The 23,712-nt window shown below is 55.5% G+C and overlaps 2 protein-coding genes across 4 annotated transcripts in view; one reads left to right on the top strand and one right to left on the bottom strand.

Annotated features, from left to right (window-relative positions):
* The window catches only part of PNKD (PNKD metallo-beta-lactamase domain containing), a 62,189-nt gene that overhangs the window by 36,084 nt on the left and 2,393 nt on the right, over positions 1 to 23,712 (bottom strand). The window contains exons 1-3 of one of the 3 annotated variants that reach the window (XM_045868011.2): positions 23,527 to 23,680; positions 22,619 to 22,787; positions 16,619 to 21,540 (exon numbers count right to left, since the gene is read on the bottom strand). In XM_045868011.2, coding sequence (XP_045723967.1) covers positions 21,348 to 21,540; positions 22,619 to 22,787; positions 23,527 to 23,593 — 429 coding nt within the window. In that variant the 5' untranslated portion in view covers positions 23,594 to 23,680 and the 3' untranslated portion in view covers positions 16,619 to 21,347. Of the gene's footprint in view, positions 1 to 16,618; positions 21,541 to 22,618; positions 22,788 to 23,526; positions 23,682 to 23,712 lie in introns of those variants that run through there. The other 2 variants (XM_064587040.1, XM_064587041.1) reach the window with 2 other exon arrangements.
* Positions 3,337 to 20,224, top strand: TMBIM1 (transmembrane BAX inhibitor motif containing 1). The gene is made up of 12 exons (XM_045868010.3): positions 3,337 to 3,492; positions 12,380 to 12,612; positions 14,116 to 14,216; positions 14,993 to 15,057; positions 15,228 to 15,281; positions 15,772 to 15,822; positions 16,343 to 16,382; positions 16,619 to 16,656; positions 16,852 to 16,939; positions 17,270 to 17,365; positions 18,333 to 18,386; positions 18,811 to 20,224. The coding sequence occupies exons 2-12, from the start codon at positions 12,420 to 12,422 to the stop codon at positions 18,955 to 18,957; spliced, it is 927 nt and encodes a 308-aa protein (XP_045723966.1). The 5' UTR covers positions 3,337 to 3,492; positions 12,380 to 12,419; the 3' UTR covers positions 18,958 to 20,224.

The raw sequence follows: 23,712 nt of genomic DNA, 5'->3' as shown, positions 1-23,712 counted from the left end.
CACTGTTTATAGATAATAAGCCTAATTTTCAGGGGAAAGAGCTCTAATGCCCTCCCCCACCCCAGCTTGGTGCATTAGAGTCCCTTTAATGTGGGCGCCTGGGTGACTCAGTTGGTTAAGCGACTGCCTTCGGCTCAGATCATGATGCTGGAGTCCCGGGATCGAGTACCACATCTGGCTCCCTGCTCAGCGGGCAGTCTGCTTCTCCCTCTGACCCTCTTCCCTCTCGTGCTCTCTGTCTCTCATTCTCTCTCTCAAATAAATAAATAAAATCTTTTAAAAAAAATTAGAGTCCCTTTAATTCAACAGATATGGGGCAGGGCTGTCTGAGGCTAGGGATGAATGAGACTTTGTCCTTGTCCTCCAGTGGCGAGAAAGAGGCATATTTACCCCCATATTTACTTCTGAAAAACAAAAGGGAGCTCTTTGGAGAAAGTGAGTGATAAACAAAAAGACCTCCTTTCTTGGGTGGAGTAACGCATAAGCTCTAAGTGATCAGGCACAGGGCAGGAGGAATGTATAAGACAGATTACTGAAGCCCCGGGGCTGGCTGCAGAGAAAAGCTGAGCGTTCCAGGGCCACTCCCTTCTGGTTCCACCTGGGCTCCAGGAAAACCACTCCAGGCCCCCCCCCACCCCCCCCACTCCTGCCAACCTCCCCTCTCCAATCACTAAGCTCTGGCTGCCCCGTCCCTAAAACAAACATCAGCCTGATTCCTTTCCTTCCTTCTACTCTGCCTCCTGCTGCCTGATTTGACTGAACTTGATTTGACTTTCCTCCTGGGGCAGGGTTGCCAGAACACAAGAAGCCCAGGTAAATGTGCACTTCAGATAAGCAATGAACACTTTTTAGTCTAAAATGTTCCCAAATACTATATGGGACAATGACACATACTTATACAAAAAATTATTTGTTGTTTGTCTGAAGTTCAAATATACCTGGTCATTCTGCCTCTATTTGCTAAAGCTGGTCCCCCTACTCCGGGGGCACCATCAAGCCTCCCACGCCCTTCCTGATTTTCCTCTAGATGGCTGTTGACAGCCACATGCCTCCCATTGCCCCGGAGGTGAAATCTCAGTTCTGACCCCCTGTCTCCTTGCTCAGTCCTGTTTTTTTTTAAAGTAGACTCCATACCCAGCATGGAGCCCAACACGGGGCTTAACTCATGACCCTGAGATCAAGACCTTAGCTGAGATCAAGAGTCCGATGCTTAACCGACTGAGTCACCCAGGCGCACCCCTGCTCCGGCCCAATTTCTTAGCACTCCCACCCCACTCCACCTGCTCAATCCTAGATTGCTGGGAGGTAGGGACCCTAAACCCCTTGCTTAAGATGTTGTCCCTAAGTGAACACTTCTTCATCCCAGCACTTTGGCAAGTGCTGTCAAAATGAAAATGATGTGGTCTTTTACCATCTCCCCTAGACTGTGAGTTTCTTGAGGACAGGGGCTGGGCTGCAGTCCTTCAGTTTTGTCATCTCCAGAACCAGAAATTCCTGTCTGCTTGACACACAGCAGGGGCTTAGTTAGTAATCTGCTGAGAGTCTTATAAATAAGGCCTTTATCCCTTTTATCCAGGGATAAAAGGGGGTCAAGAGAAGGAGACATCATTCACTGAATGCCCATGGTATGCCCTGGGCCAGGTGCTTCGTTTCAGATTCTTGTAGGATTATAATCTTGATTCCATGATCAGAAAATGGGCTCAGGAGAAAGCAGGCAGCGAGGCTTGTCTCTACATTCCCCTTTCCCATGAAGCGGATGTGATTGCTGGCTGGGAAAACAAATCTCCCTGGAGACTGTTCTGGCAGTTCCAGAAAGTGGAGGGTGCTTTCTGGAGAACAGGCCCAAGTGTAGAGGACATGAAGAGGTGCCCCGAGATCTGGCCAGATTCTGCGGAGCTTTACATTTCACCCGAGGCTCTATTCTGCTATTAGAGAACTTGCTCCTGTGAGCTCTTGCTGGTAAGCTCACGAGTTGGGAGGGGACTTCCTAAAATGAGGTTCGTGACTCCTAAGATCTGAATTCACATTGAGAGCTGGGGTGGCTGGGGGAGGTGGGGGCTAGCCTGCCAAAATGTCCACAAGTCCCCCTAAGTAACTTCTCCTTAAATTATATCTATATGAATAAACATACGAACTGTGTGTGGGGGAGGCAATTAAAAAAAATCTCTATTTTAATTGGTTTGAAATATATAATCTGAGTGGTAATTTTGCTTACTATGCTTACTGGTAGGCACAATGCTTTCACTTATGGGCTTCCAGGTAAGTCCATGGGCCCCTCCTTCCTAAGCTAGACTGGGCCACCAGAGAGAATCATGTAAAGGAAAGTGCTTAGTGATGGGTCTGAAATCAGGAGGGCATCCAGCTGTGTTTTGTCAAGTCTACGGGTCCCATCCCTGCCATTCAAGAAGTTAGAGCCCTAGAAGCTGTGAAAGACATCCAGTGGTAATGTTGATTTGTAGCTATTAGCACTAGATAAGCACCTGCAATTAAGCTGTTCATCGACTGGCAGCTTTGGCGTAATGGGAAAAACATGGACTTTGCAACTATACAAACTCGGGCAATGTTTCAAAAATTCCCAGAACCCGTTTCCTGGTCTGTAAAATGGCACTAGGAGGGCATCCTTGCCTTAGTGGCTGGGAGGGCTGAGATGAAGGCCCAGGAGTACTAGTAACCTACCTCCCAGGTCAGGATTTCTGAGTCTAAAACACCTGCTTTCCTGGTTGAACTAACTTCAAGCAGGAAATGTCCTAGTTCCCAGGGACAGAGAGATTCCAAGTCCCGTCTTTACGTCTGGACGTTTGAAGTTTTAACCCTGTGAAGTGCGTTTGGTTTAAAAGAAGAGAACTGTCAAGGATGTTCACCACGGATTTATGTCTAATAATGAGAAACGAGAAACAACTGAACTGTCTTCCAGTAAGAAATTGGTTGAATAAATGAGCACAGCTATGTGATAGAATACTTTGCGGCATTAAAATCATGCTTCTGAAGAATTAGCTAGTGACAAGAAAAATGTTCATGATAAAATGTTAAGTAAAATAAAAGCAATAGATAAAACATCATACAATACGCCCCACTCTGGAAAGATAAGTAAAATACATGGACATGGAAGGCAAAGAAGCACAAACGCAAGCGCTTTCCGCTGGAAGTCGGGAGGCGTGGAGAGAACAGATTTTCCCCTGTGTGTCTTCTAAGTTTCCATCAGTGATCGCGTATTGCCTTTATATCCGAGAGAACCCTAGACGGTCGTCGGGGCCTCGGGAGGCGCGCGCAGGGCGGGCGGACGCGGGCGGGACCCCGGGCGGCCCCCAGCGCCCCCTGGCGGCGTCCCGAGGCCCCGCCCCACGGGGGGCCGGCGCGACGGGGCGGGGCGCGGAGCCCCAGCCCAGCCCAGGCCCGCCCAGCTCAGGCCCGGGCCGCGCGCTCAGTGCGGGACTCGCTGCGCCTGGAGCGAGGTCGGGAGCGAGGCCGGCAGCGCACCGTCGGAGCGGCCAGGCAAGCCAAGGGGCCGGGGCCGGCGGGAGTGGGGGTACGGCGCGGGCCGGCGGGGACGGGGCCAGGGCTGGGGCGGCGCCCCGAACTTCCTCCGAGGGCTCGGCCCGGGGAGGCGGCGCCGGATGAGAATCTGTGGCCCTCGCCCTGGGAGTTTCGCTTTCCCGCCGGCGTCCGGGCGGCCGAGTGGCGCCTGTTGGGCGTTGGGAGCGGAGCAGTGGGTTGTGGGCACCGGCGAGCGGGCCGGGGTCTGAGGGTGTCACGTCCCCCTCCCTCTGGCGCGTGTGTCGCAGGGCGTGTCCACCGTACGAGCCCCCGGCGTGGCGGGCTGTGCGCGGGAGGAGGGCTGTCAGGGCCCTGGGCCGGTGCGAGGGGGAGGGGAGCGGCCGGGAGGCTGGTGCCAGTCTAGGCGTAGACAGGTGAATGAGTATGCGAGGGGGGGAGGGGGCCTGGCTTTTGGGGTGGAAGCAGCCAGCGGCCCACCGTGCTTGGCGTGGGGAATGGCCACCCCTGTCACCATGACTTTGCCTCAGCCCGCCTGCTTCCAACCACTGTCCCCAGGCGGGGTTGGGAAAGCAACAAGGAAGTACTGTCCTCGCGCCCTCTCTGGGTCAGCATAAACACCCGACAGGAACCTGGGAAAGGGGAAAACAAGTGGAGCCCCGGGAAGGAGCCAGAAGACAGCGGGAGGGCAAGCAGGGGAAGGCTGCTGGGAGGCTTGGCCCTGATCCCGGGGTCCCGCACCAGCTCTTGTCCTCTGGGGGTCTCCATCCTCTCACCCCCCTGTGGCCTGGGTGTGGGATCCAGGGGGTGGCCTTCTACCTAACGCCAACGTCGGCCATGGGATAAGTGGGGGAAGACCTGGGAACTAGGGTCAGAGCCAGATGTCATGGCAGTTCCCTCGGGTGTCCAGTTCTCCGGGGCTCTGAAATATTCATCTCACTGGTGAGCTTTGGTTTCAAAGGCCAGTGGTGGCCCGGGGAGCCGCGTGCTGCCTTGGGGCTGCTTTGCCTGGGCCAAAGGGGCAGCCGTACTTTTTCTTCACCTGCCTGCCATCCCTGTCTCTCTAGGCAGGGGACCCAAACAGAGGGCCAGTTTGTAACTTAGAAAGAAGTGGTGGGCCCACACAGTGTCAAGGGCACTGACTTCCTGTCTTCTGGTGCCATGACCTCAGGGCCTCACTTGTAAAAATGAGTACGTCAGAGAGGTAATGATGGGTTACGCCGTAAGTGTGGGCAGTGCTTCGTGTCATGGGCTGGGGTAATAGACACCTCAGCTCACACTCCTCCCATGGGGACGGGGGCCTCAGCTGGAAGCTGTCCACCTCAGAGCACTTCCACCCCGCCAAACTTCTCACCCTGGGTCCTTCAGAAAGAGCAGAAGCCCTAAAGAAGGAACACACACTCGTGTCTTCGGAGCGCTGAAGTGGGCGGGCCAGAGCGTGGATGCTCCGATAGCGCTCGGGGAAGAAGTCCTCTGCTAACAGTATGGTTAACACTGATGTGAGCTTTCTTGAGTATTCTGTTGGGAATGCCATGGAGGGGATGGCCTTGACCGGATCCTCCAACCCTAAGAATCTGGGATTCTAGACCAAAACCTGGGTCTTGTTTGGAAGTAGAGATATTCAGAAGTCCACAGGCCACAGTGCCGACTACTGAGAGTACTCAATGCACTAGTCAGGGAGGAAGATAAGAATGAGTCTTTGTATTTAATGATTTGTATTTTTCCCCATTACATATAGGTGATGTTAGGGGATGCCAGTCTCCTAGTTCTGTGCTAGTTGAGGATGTCCCCCAGCCCTTGACAGTAGATCTCACTGTGGAGATAATAGCAGCTGTCTTGGGGGGTGGGCGGCGGAGAGGAGAGGACCGGACCCTCGCCGGGGATCAAGCTGACTCAGAATGAGGGGACATACTTGTACTTCACGCGACTGCTCTGAGGGCTGTAAGGACAGGGGTTTTAAGATATGAGGAGTTAGGACATGAATCATTCTCAGGGCTGGGTCTATCTGTAAAACAAAGGTGGACTGGTCAGGATCCCACAGGATATTAATTAGGTGTGCCCTGATAAAAATGTTTCAGGCTTAAGAAAGTTTGGAGGGAAACTCGGTTAAACAAAGTTGAACAGTTTTTGCTCACTGCAGGACTGCTCAGAGGCTGAATATGCCATTGTGCCTTGGGAATCTCTGAAAGGGGTATGGATTGTTTTTCAGACTTCTCTGTTTCAGAACTTGTCCATTAACATCTCCTGGGGTGGTGTTCTTTAGAGCAGTCCAGGAAATGCCTGCTGGATGAGTTTAGCTCTCAACTCCATGGTTCTGGGTAATTACTCCCTCCCTCCACTCTCCCATGGGGGCTGCTGTGGGGGAAAAGGAGGCCAAGGGAGGTCAACTGCCTGGTGGCAGGGTTAGAACTGGAGCCCAGGTCTCCTGACCTCCCTCCTGCTGGTACTCTTTCTTGTCTACACTGCTAACACTGTTTCCCTGCAGGCTCTGGGGTAAGTGAGCACGTAGGAGATGCTGGCCATAGGTTCCAGAGGGCAGTATGGGGGCAGTTTGGGAGGAGAGGGTGCTAGGGTCAGTCCCATCCCTTGAACATGCCATGTGTGTCTGCCTCTGTAGATGGGGAGTAAGCCTAGGTGTAGATTCTTTAGGAAGCAGGTCATTCTGCCCTGAAACCTGCTGTGCTCTGTTAGGCTGCTCCTTCGGAAGCAGAGGCTGTTGGGAGTTGGAATAGGCTTGATCTTTTGGTTCAGTGTACCTGTTTTATGGTGGGGAAAAGAGAGTCCGGGGATGTGGAGTGGCCCACCCTGACTCACAGCAGAGTTAGGACCCGGACAAGAACTCCACTCCCTGCCTTCTAACCCAGAGCTTTGTCGTGGACTGACTCTCTCCAAGGGAAAGGTCTTCACTAGGTCACCCCGCCCCAGGTGCTGGCCTGTGCACGCAGGTGGCTGATGGGGGTGTCTCAGGAGCTTGTGTTCCAAGCAGGTGTAAAAGCAAAGGGCTGGAACTCTAAAATCAGACGTCCAATCTGGGTTCAAACACATCTCTGCTGTTTACCTGCTCTGGGCCCCTAGATGGGTTTTTCCTCTGAATTTCAGCTTTCTCCTCTGGAGAGTGGGGATAAGAATATGCACCCCAGAGGGCTGTTGTCAGGCTCAGACCTGCCTTAGTAGCCAGTGCCGGGTACCCGGTACTCACTGCTGTATAAGCATCTCTCTTCCTTCCTGCCTGCCCTGCCCACCGCAGGGAAGGGTTACGCAGTTCTGCAGTTCCCGTTCTCCACGGTGGCTTGCTAACTACGTCTGCCTCTCCTCCCTCCTAATCTGGAAGTCCTCTGGAAAGGCAGGAGTTGAAAGGCAAAGGGGGAGGTGGCTAGGGGCTCTGTTTCTGATTCCTCCTTCCTTATCTGCATTTCCAGGCCGTTGGGACCAGTGACGTGGCTGGGGTCACTGAGCTTACTGGCACTGGTGACACACTTCTACCCCCCCCCCCCAGTGAAGGGTGATAGAGCTGTGGGGCCTGGGTCCTCCCCTGCTCTCCAGGCCTTCTCTCCCTCCCCACCCCTCTCAGCCTCCGATGGGAGAGAGGCTGCCCTGGGCTCTAGATGGGGCTGGGAGGGAAGTCGTGGATTGGCAGTCTTATCTATTTCTGAGCAGGGGGGCACGGAGGATGGGGGGTGGGGGGGAAAAGGACTTGTTGTGGCTCCGCCTCAGCTGTGTGTGTGCTTGTGTCTGTTACTGGGTTCTCAGGCAATGGGCAGGGCTGGGAATGGAAGTTCCAAACCCATGACCTAGAGGGCCTTTTGTGGGCTGGGCCGGAACTTTCTTGGTATTGGGGTTTCCTTTTCTGTCAGGCAACCAGGTGATTTCTAAAGGCCACTCCAGCTCTTACGACTCAGGTTTTAGATCCCCTCAGAGGCATCCTGTTATTCCCAGAAGCGAGGCAGACAGAAGGATAAGTTGATTCTGGGCCTCTTGGCCCGTGTGCAGCAGGCCTGGTGACTTGCCCAGACACTCCTGGGTGTATCTTTTTACTTCTCTGCCCTGGTGGCTCTGTGCTGGGGCCGGGGCGGGAGGGGAGTGGGGGGCCGGTTCCTGGGGGTGGGGGAGGGCTAGGAGAGGTGGGCGTAGGTTGAAGGAAAAGGGAGGGAAGGAGACTGGCAGGAGACCGGGGGCTGTGCTCCCGCGCCTGCTGGGGCGGTTTCCTGAGATGCACACTCTGAGCTATTCTTTCCATCCTGGCTCTGGGCATCCGTTCCTGGCAGAGAGAGGAAGGGAGGCTGCCTGACCAGTCAGCTGCTCCTTTCCACCCCTCCCTCTGAGACACACACGCACACGCGCGCGCGCACACACACACACACGCACACACACCCTCACCCTCTTGCTGCAACCTTTCTGCGTGGATTCCAGAGCCTTAACCCTCAGGTGCCCCCAGGGGAGCCCGAGCCTGGACCGCACTGAGATGGCTCCAGGGGAAGGAGATGCTTCCCCCTCAAGGCTGTATCTGAAAACCTTGACAGCCAACAAGTCCTGTGACTGAGCCCACCCACTTCTGCTGCCAGGATGGCTGGGTCTGGAAGAGAAAGGAGAGCTTCTGGCACCTTCCTGATGGGGGGATTGGGGTCATGAGGATGGAGGAGCAAACTTAGATCTGTAACATGGCAGGGATGGGGCAGAGTTAGAATGTCTTGATAACAGGCATGGTGAGGAAGAATGTTCTAATGATTGAGGCTGCCTGCAAGTGATCAGCCTTGCTCCCTGTTACTGGAGTGTGTTCAGGAGAAGCTGAATGCCTACTGTGTTTTAGGAAAATTCAGGCTTCCAGTGGGGAGCCTTAAAGGTCCCTTTTAGCCCCTGGAGACTGTGAGCTCCTGCACTAGCTCCTGACAGAACCCAAATGACCCGATTCCTGGTTTCTGGTCTCTGGATTGTCTCCCTCCTCTTTCCCCTCATTCCTTTTCGACTCCATGTTCTCCAGCTCCCACCCTTAGTCATAGCTACGAAAGTTAACACTGACCACTTCCCCCTTTCCCTACTACCTAGGCAGAGGCCAGCCCCAAACCTCATCCTTAGCTGAGGCCTCGATGACAGGGAAGGGGCCAGGCCCCTCATGTAGCTGGGCCACAGTCAGTTGGGCCCCACCTGGCCCTGCTCGGAGGTGAGTGAGGCTGAGCTTAGCCACTCCCCTGACCCGCCTGAACACTGTCTCCCTCTCCTGTGCCCAGGACTCTACCTCTGGAGAGCCGGGATGTAATCCCAGCCCCGGGCCCAGCTCCATGACCGTGGATAGGTCACTCTACCTTCCTGTCCCATTGGTAAAGCGAGGGGTTTGGCTCGCCTTAGATGAGTGGGCTTGCTTTCAGCTCAGGCAGTTAAGACTCTCTCTGACCACCCTCTTCACCTCCTGGCGGTTGTTTGGGAACTGGGGTTGGGGGGCGGGGATTATAAAGGGGGCTGAATAGCTCAGTGTCCACTTGCTATGTAAGCCTTCTGTTGTTGTTAGAGTCTTAGATGGGTAGCCATGAGACGTGACGAGAGGCTTAGATAGACAGGCTGTCCAAATGTGGGATTGGAGCATGGGCTCTGGAGTCCGTCTTGGAGCTCGGGTGTGGACTTCATCACACCCTAGCTAAGAAACCTTGGAGCTCGGGTGTGGACTTCATCACACCCTAGCTAAGAAACCTTGGCCCAGTGACTTAATCCTTTCTTCATTTGTAACTAGGGTAACATTATCCACCCTGTTGGACTACTGAAAGGATTAATAAAATAGTAACTAAAAACAGCCACCATTTACTGTTTTTATCAGGGGTCAGGTACCCTTCTAAGTGCTTTATGCATATTTTTACAATTCTGTGGAGGGTACAATTATAGTGTTAAACACATTTTCCAGGTGGAGAAACCGAGGCATAGTGAGGTGAAGTGGTCCAGTGCCAGTCTCTGGTAAGCCTGGGCTGGTGGCTGAGCCCTCAGAGAACTGGACTGTGACCTGCTGATGTCCCCAGCAGGCAGGTTACTGGTGAATTCCTCTGAAACCAGAAGAGTCAGAGAGGGGGGCAAGGGCGGGGCGAGGGAGTCTGTGTGCGTCTGTACCCTTCTGAGCTGGAGCGGGCCCCCGGAGTCCTGGTGGCCCCTCCAAGGCCGACCTTTCTCTCGGTGATTCACCCTGCACTCTGGGGCCACAGCCCCTGTGTCTGGGAAGGGACCTGTTGGCCTGGCTTGGCCTAGAAGAAGGAGGGAGGGCCAGCTGCTGGCTGGGCAAAGGGCAAGCGATCCCGGGACTCCAGGATCATGACCTGAGCCGAAGGCAGTCGCTTAACCAACTGAGCCACCCAGGCAAGCCCCATGTAGCTGGGTGCCTCAGATAATTCACGGTCGGCTAGAGCTGGAAAGGAGCTCACAGATCATCAGGCCCATGACACCTCATTTTACAGAGGTGCACCCTGAGCAGCTGACAGGGCCGGGTCATGGTGGCATCACTGTGGTGGCCCAGTTGGGGCTTCTGACCACCGGGCCTTCCCTGCCAGTGTCTCTTGGGTCATGTTCGGCCTGTTCATCTGCGTGCCACCACCCAGATGGACCCGGGGCTGAGATGGCCATAATAATGACAGATAGCCCTACTCCAAAGGTGACCTGTTCGGACCTCTTCCTACAAACAGGACGCCATTCTCTTGGTGGAGTTAGAAGGGGGCTCCTGGAGAGGGGCGGGCAGGGGGGTGTAGGGAGAAGGAGCCTTTGGCCTCAGGGGAGGAGAGCCAGTTTGTGTTTCTTCCTTTTTAAAAATCTACAGAAATTTCCATGTTACAACTATCTATGCTAATTTCCCTACCCTTACATGGGACCAGAACTTTCCCACAGCAGTTAGTATCTCTGTTTCTGAAACAGCACTCAGTGTTTGGTCTTCTCCTGTTCTCTTTCGCTCCTTATCTCCTCAGGCCACTCTCCTCTACTGTGCAGACCTTCAGCACAAGCCTGCTGTGGACAAGTTGGGTCGCTGTGTCACACCCTCACTGCTAGAAAGGTCTTCCTTATTTCTGACCTGACACATTCTTTTTTTTAAGATTTTATTTACTTATTTGACAGAGAGAGACACAGCAAGAGAGGGAACACAAGCAGGGGAAGTGGGAGAGGGAGAAGCAGGCTTCCCGCTGAGCCGGGAGCCCGATGCGGGGCTCGATCCCAGGACCCTGGGATCATGACCTGAGCCGAAGGCAGACGCTTAACGACTGAGCCACCCAGGCGCCCCTGACCTGACACATTCTTGTTGTGCTGGTCTCTCGGCTCTGGGAGGATGAACAGCTTTCCTCAAAGTAACCCATTTGAGCTGGCCTGTTACGCCACCCCTCCGCCCTGCCCCTCCCTACAACCTTCCTCTCTGCACTATCCCACTTCTCCTAAGAGAGAAGAGATAAGACAGTCCTTTATCTGATCCCTGGACTCTGTGGAGTACCCTAAAAAGAGAAGCCGGTTCTCTCTTCCTTTCAGCAGAGGTTCTGAGGATGTCTGCCTGCCTGGATCTGGGGGGGTGCTTCCTCCCTGGGGGGTCCTGAAGGTCTGCCCCTTGGAGATGCTGTAGGAGGAGGTCATGGCACTGTCAAGGCTCATCCTAACCAAGGACCTAGGGCCTTTCTGGGACCTCCTCCTTAGCTCTTCTCCAGCCCCGATCTTTGCAACCTCAGAGGGGACACCAGGCCTGGGGGACATTTATCTGGCCTAAGAGGCCTCGAGAATGTAGCCTAACACAGAGTGTGCATACCCAGGACCCTGAAGGCCTCAATTCTGGTTGTGCCTTCACGTGCTATTTCTGTGACCCTGGGGAGGCACGAGTCCCTTCACTGTTCTGTGCCTAATTCCCTTATCCGAATTGAGCGTTTGGGGCCATACAACCTGGAGGTCCCTTTGAGCTGTTTTGGGGGTTCCCTCCTCCTCGTTCCTCAGCCCTGTCCCGGATGTGGGACTCTTCCTGCTGCAGAGAAGGTACGGGCAGACTCCTCAGCACTCTCTCCTCCCCACTAGCCACAGCCCCTGCTGGGGAACGCGGGGATACCAGAGGCCCCGGTGTTCAAAACATGTTTCTGTCCCTCCAGTGGGGGTTCGGGGCCCGCACACACTGTCCTGCTCCCAGCACACCCGGCGGATGTGCCTCGGCTGTTATCTGAAGGAACCAGAAAGTCCTGTCTCTGGCCTGCCCTTTTGTGCAGCTTCCCAGCCCTGAGTGGCCAGCCTAGCGCACCCACTCGCCCAGGCCTCTCCGGCGTCCCCTGACTCAGCCACTGGCCATGGGCCCGCTGCCCTCCGGCTCCGGGCCTGGTGGCTCGGCCCTGGGGCTAGCTTGTTGTCCTCCGCGTGCCCCCCCTGCCCCCCCCTTTGAGCCTTGGCTCCTCCCCAACTCTGCCTTTCAGGCCCCATGCCCCTGCCACCTGCCCTGGGGGCTGGGCTGACCCCTGCAATGGGTCCCAGCTGGCCGTGTGACTCACCCCGAGGCTTGGCTGGGCCAGCAGCCTTCTTCCCTGGTCACTGGAAGCTTGGCTTAGACAAGCACGGGGTAGGGGTTCCCGGGCCCGCCCCCTGCCCCTCACACCAGCGGTGCCCAGTGACTGCTCTGGGCTCCTGCACAGCCGCCCCCTTCTGCTTTCCGGGGGCTTGAAACTGCACAGGAAGGAGGGCCGGGGACAGAGAGCTGGCATGAATGCCAGGGGGCGGGGGCTGAGCTGGTGGCGCAGGCAGCACTGTGGGGACCGAGAGGATGGCCTGTGGGCACAGGATGACACACGGGGGTCGTGATTAAGAGAGAAAATAGGAGGGTCCCCTCTCCACAGGGACAGCCTGGACTGGGGCCTGGTGAGCTGGGTCTGGGCACTCCTGACTGCTTTTCTCATCTCCATTTCAGGTGCCAGCAGCTGGGGTCTCCCCTCAGCCCCTGAGCGGCCATGTCCAACCCCAGCGCCCCCCCTCCGTATGAGGACCGCAACCCCCTGTACCCTGGCTCTCCGCCCCAGGGGGGCTATGCGCAGCCGTCCGTCCTGCCTGGGGGCTACCCTGCCTACCCCCAGCCTGGCTACGGTCACCCTGCTGGCTACCCGCAGCCTATGCCCCCCATCCACCCGATGCCCATGCACTACGGTGAGTCCCTGAAGGGAGCCCCGGGGTGGGGGCGATGGGGCAGCACTTGTCCCACACGAGCCACCTCTTTTCCTTCCCTCAGCTTCCTGTTTCATCCCTTTTTTCATCTCCTCTTTAGTTCTTTCTGTTTCCACATCGTTGTTACCTCCCCACTTGCCCCCTCAGCACCTCGCCCCCCCAGCCACCTGCTACCTCCCCACCTGCTCCCTCAGTGCTTCTCCCCCCCCAGCCACCTGCTACCTCCCCACCTGCCCCCTCAGCGCCTCGCCCCCCCAGCCACCTGCCACCTCCCCACCTGCCCCCTCAGCACCCCCCAGCCACCTGCTACCCCCCACCTGCCCCCTCAGCGCCTCGCCCCCCCAGCCACCTCCCCACCTGCCCCCTCAGCACCTCGCTCCCCCACCCCAGACGCCTGCTAGCCACTTTATTCAGCAAGGAGACCGAGTCCATAGTCACACACCAGAACTTACACATCAGATGAGAAAGTGGCAGGATGAAGTAACTAGTTACTTCAGAGCGGCTACCTTAGGAGGAAGCCATTTCCGTGTCCTAACTTTACAGGTGCCATCTCTGCCCCCAGAGTCCTCCCTTAGGAATTGCCTTTAGAACCTGAAACACTTTTTTTTTGGTCTTGTTTTGTTAATATTCTCGGTGCTAACGGGTCCTCATCTGTTAAGGTAATGTCTGAGTTTTGCAAACATCCAGAAGTTATTTGGATGTTTGATAAATGTCATGGCAGGTAAATGCCCTGTTGGGTCAGAAATGAGACATGAGATGCAGCGCCTTTTTGTGAATGGCTCATGTGTGGATTCTGAAAGCGGTTCCTAAGGAGGCACTGAGGGAATGTTTTGAGCCCCGCAGCCTCTGGAATGCTGGGGCATGGCCAGCCCTCAGCTGCCCATACGTGTTCATACGTGTCTGGTGGGGATGTTAGCGCACCGGTCACGTTCACAGTCACGCCTTGTCCTGGGCACGGGGACCCCTGGCATCCCGGAGTGCTCAAGCTTGCCGGATGGAGGACATGGCCCTCACTCTGTTCTCCACCCTCCACACACGTGCTCTGTTTCTCCCTGCCTTTCCTCCTTTCATTCCTGACGGCCCTGGCATCCTGCCGCTGATGCCCCAAGCCCTGCCCATGCCTGGCCTCCTCACTAGGTCGTGACCCCTAGATGGCAGGGACCATGTGTGTTTACACGTAACCCGGAGCACCCAGGTGTGGGCCGGACACCCTCACGCAGGAGCCCTCAATGAATGCGCACTGATGGATGGGCTCACACCTAAGGCCCCTCATGACAGGGACACACGGCTCCATGTGGTGCCCAGGCCAGCCCTGGGTCACTCTGAGGGCGTCTAGAGGCCCTGGCTTGGGTGAGGAGCTCCTGAGTTATGGCACCTGTCTTTTGGCTGGAGATACTGGAGACTCTGACATAATGTCATGCAGGCTTTGGGATTGAGGCCACGTGTCCCAGTCCCCAGTTGGTCACATGTGATCTGTTCCTCCAGGCCCAGGCCAGGGCTATGATGGGGAGGAGAGAGCAGTGAGTGAAAGCTTCGGGCCTGGAGAGTGGGATGACAGGAAAGTCCGGCACACCTTCATCCGAAAGGTGAGACGCGGGCTGGGAGGCCACTGTCCCCGGGCCCCTTGGGAGGTGGGAATGGGGTGGGGACGGGGTGCGGAGGGCCAGGCACTGTCAGCCCCGGGCACTCATTCCCATGGAGATATGCTGCCGCCTTCCAACTTTTTTCTAGCTCTGCCCTGCCCTCGGGAGGGGCGCCAGCTCCTCCTGACCCATGTTCCCCGCCTCTCAATCCTCTCTTCCTTGACCTTGTGGCAGGGGACAGATTCAATCTAGGAAAATCTAGGCTGGCTCTGCCAGAGTGTCCTGCCCTCCCCAAACTTCTTTCTCCTCTGGGACTGGAAGCAACTCGAAGGCAGAATGATCATACTTGTTTATACTCCTCCTCTCCCCGGGCTCCCGTGTGCACAGCACCCTGCTGAGTAGGCACAGAAACTGCTGTGTGAGCGTGGAGGACTACCTGGTAGTGAGGCAGGGGGAGGAAGCAGGGAAGCGAGGCTGGCCGTGGGACATGGCAGGTGGGGAGAGATGGCAAGGAGCAGCTGGAGGTGGGGGTCAGCCCTGAGGGTGTGGGTAGTCTCTGAGCCAGACTCCTCACTCCGGGGTGGCCTTCAGGACAGGCGGCAGCAGGGAAGGGCCCCTGAGTGGAAATGAAATAAGAAGAGATCCTCCAAAATTAAGAAAGAGGCCGCTCCCCGCCAGTCAGAGAGGGTCTTTGGCCTCCTGGGTGGGGGGCTGGCTGCTTCCTGGGGGGATGGGTGGGACAATGACACATGCCGCCCCCACCCTGGCTTGTGTTCCAGGTTTACACCATCATCTCTATCCAGCTGCTCATCACGGTGGCCATCATCGCTATCTTCACGTTCGTGTGAGTCTGAGGACGCTGCCCCGGTCTTACTGGGTCCCCTGCGGGGCGTGCGGGGTGGGGTGGGCCCTGTGCTCAGATGGACCCTGAAGGGAAGTGTGGGGGGGCCTGGGCAGGGAGGTAGCCAAGTCTTGTATGACTCCTCTCCCCTTCCATCCTCCCCTGCTCCACAGGAAGCCAGTTGGCGACTTCGTGAGGAGAAACCTGTATGTCTACTATGTGTCCTAGTGAGTCTCCGCTCCCCTCTGCTGTATGTGTGTTGGGAGAGGGGGGCAAGGAGATGAGGGGGGACCACTGACCAGCTTCTCTCAGGGCAGGGATCCAAATACGTTTTGAGAGGGGCCCTTCAAGTTGCCAGCTGTGCTGGGGAGTGTGGGTGTGTGGGAGGGGCCAAGTGAGGAGTGACAGCACCACAGAGCGCCTGGAAGCAGGGGTAGGGGACCGGTGGCAACACGCAGACTGCCAGCGGGTCCCCAAGTTCTCTTAGCTTATCTGCCTCGGTCTCCTTCAGCCTCCTTCCTGGCTAAACCCTCCGTCTCAGAGGTTCTCAGTGCCCTTGGCTGGGGTACTCTTGTCCTGGGTGGCTTCCCCTCAGACTTCCAAAGGGTTCTGTGGGCCCCCAGCCTGCCGGCCTGGGGAGTGCTGCCAGGCGGGTCCTGGAGAGGGCCGAGGGGTGGATCGGGCTTGTGGGCTACTTCCTCATCTCTTTCTTCCCAGTGCTGTCTTCCTGGCCACCTATCTGACCCTCGCCTGCTGCCAGGGACCCAGGTGAGTCCCAGACAATGAGAAGGGATGGTGGGGGGCAGGAGAGGGGGGACCAAGTGTTTGGGGAAGAAAGGGGATCCCTATAGCAGCTGTGTGGTGATGGGCGCAGCTGAGGTTCAGGTGTGTTCAAAGTCCCTTGCCTGTGTGTGATCGATTCAGTTGTGTGGCTGTTATTTTTATGGTACCTCTGCAAGGTATGTAGCATTTTAACCATTTAACAAATAGGAAGCACCCAAGGCTCAGGGACGCTGAGTAACTTTTCCCACAGTTAACACAGGCAGGCCGGGTAAGAGCTGCAAATGGATCCGGGTCTTTGTGGTTCCACAGCCCAGGTCTGTCCCATTGGCCCACGCTGTCCCTGCACAGAACACCTGAGCAGGTCCCAAAGGCCATCCCAGCCTCCCCGCCCCCCCAAGTCAAGGCCACATTCTCCAAGCACCTGAGCCAGAACTACCTGCTGCTGAAAGAGCCTCTGATACCTGGCTGGCCCCAAGTCACTTAATCACGGTCTTTTTCCCTTCAGACGCCGGTTCCCATGGAACATCATCCTGCTGACCATTTTTGTAAGTCAAGAAGGGGTGAGGGAGGGTGGGTCCGAGGGAAGGGCTGGGGACACAACCGTGGTGATGTCCCTGGCACTCTCCCCAACCCTAACCTGACCCACGCTCTTGGTCTCCTCGTGGCTGCCTCTTTCCTGCTCAGTCACATGTGCCCCCAGCTCTGGCAGTCCATCAGGGCCGTGCCTGCAGGGGGCCCGCCTTTCTTACGTGTTCCACTCTTATCTCTGTCCTCCCCTCAGACTCTTGCCATGGGCTTCATGACGGGCACCATTTCCAGGTACACTCAGGGACAAACCATCACACTCTTGTGAAATGTGTATTATGGGGGAGGGAGTGGGGCATCCCTGGGCTGGCAGTCCTCTGCATTGGGGGGGGGGGGGGGATGCCGGGCAGGATCCTTCTAGAAGTGATAGTTTTGAAGTCATTCCTATATGACTTATGCCTCTGGCCTCTCCGAACTCCTTCCCCTCAGTGTGTATGAAACCAAAGCCGTCATCATTGCAATGATCATCACTGCTGTGGTGTCCATTTCGGTCACCATCTTCTGCTTTCAGACCAAGGTGAGGGTATGGGGAGGGGTGGGGGGCACTTCCCTGGCCACCCCCCCTTTCTTTATATAAACCTGGCCCTCCAGGCTTGGCACTGCAGCAGGCCTGCCAGGGCCCAGACCCGTCTACACCGGGGATTTCCCTTAAGAGACCCTAATCCCCTTCCCTTCCTATCTGCACCTATAAAACTGTTCCCTGTGTCTGTCTTTAGAATGTCATGGTTACTCCCGTGCCTTCTAGGAGGCGGCACTGGGATTCCCTGGTTGGGGAGGCGGGGCAGTCTGGCTGGGCTGCTGGTTGTGACACTCGTCTGACAGGTGCCTCCTCCTCCCTTTCTGGCAGGTGGACTTTACCTCGTGCACAGGCCTCTTCTGTGTCCTGGGAATTGTGATGATGGTGACTGGGATTGTCACTGCCATTGTGCTGTCCTTCAAATATGTGAGTGTCCTGGGAGAGCTGGGGTCAGCGAACCTAGCACTCGGAGGAGACTTTCTGTATCAAGTGTTGGCCAGGCCTTCTGGAAGCTCACAACTGGCTAGCAAAGGCTCCGACACGGGAGCACCATCATTTGGGTTAGGGTAATCTCTATGTGGAGATGTGAAGGCCCTGGGAGCCGTAGAACCTAAGGCCCTGGATGGCATTGCAGAATTCCCATGGGAAGTAGTGGGGAGATCTGCCTGGCAGCTTAGGTTAGGTTCTAGAAGAGAGATGGGAGAGGCGCCCAGGACTGAGAAGATGGGCTTGCATGGAAGGGACCTGCGAGGAGGGGAGCACCGTGCTGAGGGCACCTGCCTACTGGACCATGGCTGGCCCTGCCCTTCTATGAACAGGCACCTGGAGGGCTCCAGAATTCTGGCAGTCCTTAGGGTGGCTGGGGGCTTCCTTCCCAGGCTGGCTGCAGGAACCATGACTGAGCACGGACTAGGACTGGGGGAAAGGGGACAGGGCTCTTCGACCAGTGCTTGCCTGGCTCTGTCTCTTCCAGAGCTACAACGCAACCACCTGCTTTTTTCCAGAAGTACAGTGGACACTTCTGTACCCTAACTTTGGAGATTGGTTTCATATGACCACTGGAGGATGGCCTGTTTTCTCTGTCCAAATTTGTTACTGTTCTTTTTTTTTTTTTTAAGTAATCTCTACACCCAGTGTGGGGCTCGAACTCACAACCCCAAGATCAAGAGTTGCATGCTCCACTGAGTGAGCCAGCCAGGCATCCCAAATATGTTACTACTACTAATTTCTTCCCCGATCTAGAAGGCAGAAGTGGTCCTTTCATGTAGCTAGCTTCCTGGGTCTCCCTGCTCTTCCCTATTCTTCCCAGAATAGGGGGAAGCTGGTTCTGAGGGACTGCCTGGGTCCGTGCTTTGCTAAGATTTCTAACACCATCCCTGTCCCCTCTCCCCAGATTTATTGGCTCCACATGGTCTATGCTGCTCTGGGGGCCATTTGCTTCACGTTGGTGAGTAAGGCCCTGCTCCCTCTTGGCAGGGGAGCTGAGGGGCTGGAGGGGAGCAACTAGACAGACAGAGCATGAATTCGGGCTGCTTGGGAGGCAGGGAGTGGGCCACAGTTACCTTTCTCTCTCTCCGCTGTCGAGATGACTGATGTTCTGGGCGATCCTGCCACCTCTTTTTTGTTCACCTGCCAGCTATGGAGCATACCCAGCAGGCCCTATTACGGATGGGGGTGTGTCTCTCTCCCTTTCTAGACTCTGAACCAATTGAGGGTAGAGACCACGTGCTGTGCTGTTCGTTAACGTGTCCCTAAGCATACTGCATGGCACGGAGGCTCCCAGGACGGATCTGCTGATGAAATGAGAACCAGGAAGGAGCTCCGGCCACAGAGCCCCTGGGTCCTCACGCGTGCCTTCCCTATTCCTACAGTTCCTGGCTTATGACACGCAGCTGGTCCTGGGGAACCGGAAGCACACCATCAGCCCCGAGGACTATATCACTGGCGCTCTGCAGATCTACACCGATATCATCTACATTTTCACCTTTGTGCTGCAGCTGGTCGGGGATCGCAATTAAGGAGCACCGCATTCCGCCCCACCGTGGGCTCCCCCTTCCCTAGAGGGCTGGGCCCTGTGACCAGAGTCTGGACCTCAGATCTCTTTACTTCTCCCTCCAGTAACATGCCCAGTTTCTGTTCTGTCCTGTAATGGGTGGCCTCTCTGGTGATGGATGCACAGGTTAGCTGGCGGGCTGGAGGAACTGGGGACTAACTCTTGCCTTTGACAGACCCAGAGGGGACTAGGCAGATGTGCCTTCTTCCTCCACCCACTACATGGCACCAAACTCTTCTCAATAGCTGGGGTTGCAGGGAAGGACAAGAAGAGCCTACTCTGTAGCCAAAAAGGAGTATGAGAGGTAGAAGTGACTTTGAGATGATGAGGTGTCCCCTCCCACCTCTGCCATAGGCTTCTGGGCTCTGTAGCTAGAGCTCTTTCCTCCCTCAACCCCCAAGTCAGAGAGCTTTGTCCCCAGCCTCCTGGACTCCTAGGCCATTGTCCTGTACTCCTTTGACAACCCTTCAAGCTCCTGAAGGTAGAAGAGATCTGTGCCCATGGGTCTCCCCTGCTTCAATCCCCCTATTTTTGATGGCTAATACATATACTGTTTATTTGGAGCAGGGGAGGAAGAGGGGAGTAAGCAAAGTCAAGCACAGGGGCCAATACAGAGTGGCATCTACCCTGGGCTTCCTCATGGCTTCTGGTGGTGGAGAGGACAGGCTGGTCCCCATTCTCCAGAGCTGCCTGGGGCCTCCCTGGCTGCTTCTGAGATCTCTGGTCAGAGAGACCTCTTGCTTCCAGTGCCCAAGCTGCTCAGAGCAGAAAGTGAGGAGCAAAGGTCAGGAGATGGGGTGGTTTGTAGGACTGTAAGTGTGGCCAGGAAGTAACGATGGTGAAGAGAGGCCAGGGTGGGGGCAGGGGAAAGGCTCTGGGGTCTTCCGCCTGGTCTGAGGGATATGAAAGCCTCCTGTGGTATCCATGGAAACTTCCGTGTTCTTATGCTAACCTGGGGAGGACCCTGAGCGAAAGGAGACTTCCGCTCTCAGTTTGTACTGGGGGATTTCAGACTTGAGCCTTCTCTCTCCAGCCAGCTGCCACTTTTTCGCAACACCTAGTGCCTCAAGCTGGAACGGGGGGAGGGGGACAAGAGTCAGTCTGTTGGTGGGGGTGGAAACCAAATTAGCCCAAGGATATAATTAGGACTTCTCTTAACTACTTGGTCCTAAATATATCACGCAAAAGGACATAACTAGAAATGTAATAAAGTTTTATGTTTAGGAGTTAAACCCCTATTTGGCTCTGGTTTCTTTGCTTTAAGGTGGGAGCTCTGGGAGTGCTGGTTTGGCTCTGCCCTAAGCATCCGCTTCCTACCTCTGCCTTCCGGCTTGGCGTCTTCTGCCTTTTCTAAGATAATCAAATATATTTTGCCCCAGTGCTTCCTGGTGATGGATGCAACAGACTGGTAAAGGTTCAACCCTGCAATATTGGGTCTGGCAGGGACCGGTCAGAGCAGTGGCACGTGACCTTTTCTGCATCCTAGACCCTTTACAAATGCACATGAGAGCTATGAACTCCCCTCCCCACAAAGCTGTATGTGTTCACACGACTTCACATGTGGGGGTGGAGGGAGATGAACCACAGGTTCAAGTTTAGAACCCATGCCTTAGAAATCAGTAGTCCAGGGTGCCTGGGTGGCTCAGTCATTAAGCGTCTGCCTTCAGCTCAGGTCATGATCCCAGGGTCCTGGGATTGAGTCCCACATCGGGCTCCCTGCTCCGCGGGAAGCCTGCTTCTCCCTCTCCCACTCCCCCTGCTTGTGTTCCTGCTCTATGTCTCTGTCAAATAAATAAATAAAATCTTAAAAAAAAAAAAAAAAAGAAATCACTAGTCCAATCCCTGTTACAAACAAGGAAACTGAGGTCCAGAGTGCCCAGTCACTTGGACCGGACCAAGAGGAGTGCTTCCCCCCCCTCACTCTGAATCCCTTTTTGATTCTTTTTATTTTTCGTTAGAGGCTCAGTGAGACCCCACCCTCCTGGCCAGCAGCTCTGAAGGCTTGGTCCCCAGGGCCTGAGCCTAAGCTTGTTGTACTTAAGTCTCCGTAGTCTCCCCAACCAGCCAGCCAGGAACACTGAGCGCTCCTGTGAGAGGAGCACATGTGAGTAACCAACCCCTCCCTCGGCCCCTCCCGTCCCAAGGATTTCACAAGCCCACTCCTGGTTCCTTTGGGCTCAAAACATTCCAGGACTTTATTTGCCTTTGGCTGGCTTCTGAGGGGGGGCAGGGCAGGGGGCTGGCAGCGCCCTCTGGCGGACCTCATAGGCAAGGACCGGAATCTTGGCCAAACCCAGAGGACTTCAGTCTTGGAGGCCACAGTCAATACAGTCTAGGGGAGGGTGGCAGTGTTCCTCAGGCTTGCACCCCCGACCCTGCTTCAGGAGACGGGGCATGTTGGGAGGAGGCCCTGAACCTCTGGCTCTCATACTCGCCCGTGTTGGATGCCCGCATGTTCTGCCGAGCCTTCATCTGCTTCAAACGGTCCTTGTCCACTTCCCGCTTGGTGAGGATGAAGAGGAGGATACCACAGGGGAAGCCGATGGCCCTAGGGGTGGGGAGATGTGCACGGGATTTGGGGAGGGGCCAAGCCTGAGCCAGAGGAGCTGGGGCAATCTCATTCCAGCTTCATCGGTTGCACGAACACCGCAATACCTCTCGTGTCTCTGCAGCCTCCGCACTGGCTGCTGGAGGGCCAAAAGCCAATCAGATCCTGCTGCCGCACTGCTTAAAACTCTCTAAAGCTCCCCGTCACTTCCTGGCCAAATCCAAACTCCTAGGCACAGCACAAAAGGCCCAGTGTGGTTGGTCCCCTGCCCATCTTTTCATTCCTTTCCCGTATAGCTTGAGGCTCCTTGACCTGAGAGCCCTGTGATCCTGCCATACGGACTATGCAAGATTCTCCAGATGGCCCATCCTCCTTCCCTCTCCAAGTGTTGGCAAAGGTTCCCTCTGCCTTAACCGCCCCACATCCCCTCCTCGACTCCCCTTCATCTGAGTAACCGCTACCTGGGAGGCACTTTAGTGTGGGGGGAGAGGGCATGGAGTCATAAGACCTGGTGAGAATCCCACCTCTGAACCTTACTTAGAGTTCCTTCCTCTGTGAAATGGGATGTAATTAAAAAAGAAATTTTTTTTTTGTATTTTGGGTTTAGGGGATGTAACATTTATCTCAGAAAAACTAAAACATTACACTGTAAAGTACTGGCACACCTCAGGTGTGGAAAAAACTGTTAATTTTCCTCTCCTTTCCTTTTAATGTTGATCAACAATACATATTAAGGTCAGAGTCAGATCCAAATAACGAAGTATTGGACACCTTCTAGATGCTACTTATACAACTAACATAATCTCTCATGATCTCAATGATCTCAATGAAAGAGCTCAGATTAGCCCAATCAGATTAGCCCAGCTTACTACACCGAAAACCCACTGTGTCTCCAATTCCACATACTTTCCCACCTCCCTTGCGCCATTCCTCTGAGATTCCAGTCCTCACGTCAAGCAGTTCTGTCCCCACAACCTCAGATTCAACTCACCACCTAAAACTTGAAGAAACTTTCTGGGTCCCGCCCTCCACTGTGCCACTCCCCATTGGTGGGCAAAGAGTTTTAGTTAAAACTCACCAGGCGAGTCCCACAGCTTTCATGGGGTTCTTGCCCCTCTTTCTGGGAATGTATTCCAGCTCAGGGGATAGGGGCTCCGGTTCCTCCTTGCACTCTGGGGAACTGTGGCTTTGCAGTGCCCGGGTCCTGTTCTGTGAGGCCTTGTTAGCTGTGGCTCCTGAGAGAATCCCTGCGGATGGAAGGAAGGAAGGTCAGTAAGAGAGGATGAGAAGAAAGCCCAGGGGAAAAAGGGGAGAGACAGCAGTTTGGAGTAACAAGTGTCAGGGAGAATCCAAAGGGAAAATGGGAAAATTGCCATCGAGGTGGCACGTCTGGAAGCCACTTCCACGTCACTGCGGGCTCATCACCCTGGTGCCAGGAGAGCGAGCTTCGTTGTTCTTCATCTGCTCAGACGACAGAATGTGAAGGACTGCAGTGGGGCTCACATAAGTCGTATCAAGGAAATCCGAGGAAAGGTTTTCAAACTGCAGGATGTTAGCACTGGGAGCTTAAAGGTAGTCTACTCCATCCCCTTATTTTATAGAAGAGGAAACTGAAGCCCCGAGAGCCGAACTGCTTCGCCCAAGGTCAAACTGCTAATTATCCGGGGCTAGAACCCAAGCCTCCAGAAGCCCAGGGCTCTTTCCTCTGCACTGCGGTGAGTGTAAAACACCTGGAGCGCGGGAGTCTAAAAGGCTTCCTCGGAGCTCCCTCTCGCAGCATGACCCCACAGGTGTCGCGTAACTTGAGGGCAGGGGGATGGGCTGGGTGACCTCTAGAGAGTATCTTTGAGCCCCTTGACTCTTTATGATCCTGCAGAGGGGTGCAGGCAGGAATCGACAGCCATGACCTCCTGCTATCGCTGGTTGGGATGTATAAAAAAAGGGGATCCCCTGCCGTCCTGCCCTCCCCGGGGTCCCTCTCCTTACCCCGGAGGACGCGGGCATTTCTCGCCCCCCGGCCCTTCAGCGCCGTAGCAGCTACCACCGCCGCCATGTTCAGATCCCACCCCCCCTTCCCCGCGCTCCGCGCCGGGAATTGTAGTTTGCGTAAGGGGCCTCCCCCGCTCCTTCCGTCCTGCCTACAGACCAGAAACTACATCTCCCAGAAGCCTC

This window comes from Mirounga angustirostris, unplaced genomic scaffold (genome assembly GCF_029215605.1).
Source record: "Mirounga angustirostris isolate CCGP_5_RB_7025 unplaced genomic scaffold, mMirAng1.0.hap1 SCAF_3, whole genome shotgun sequence".
Lineage (NCBI taxonomy): Eukaryota > Metazoa > Chordata > Mammalia > Carnivora > Phocidae > Mirounga > Mirounga angustirostris.
Note: the sequence above shows the minus strand (reverse complement) of the source record. Positions and strands in the feature narration are given on the sequence as shown.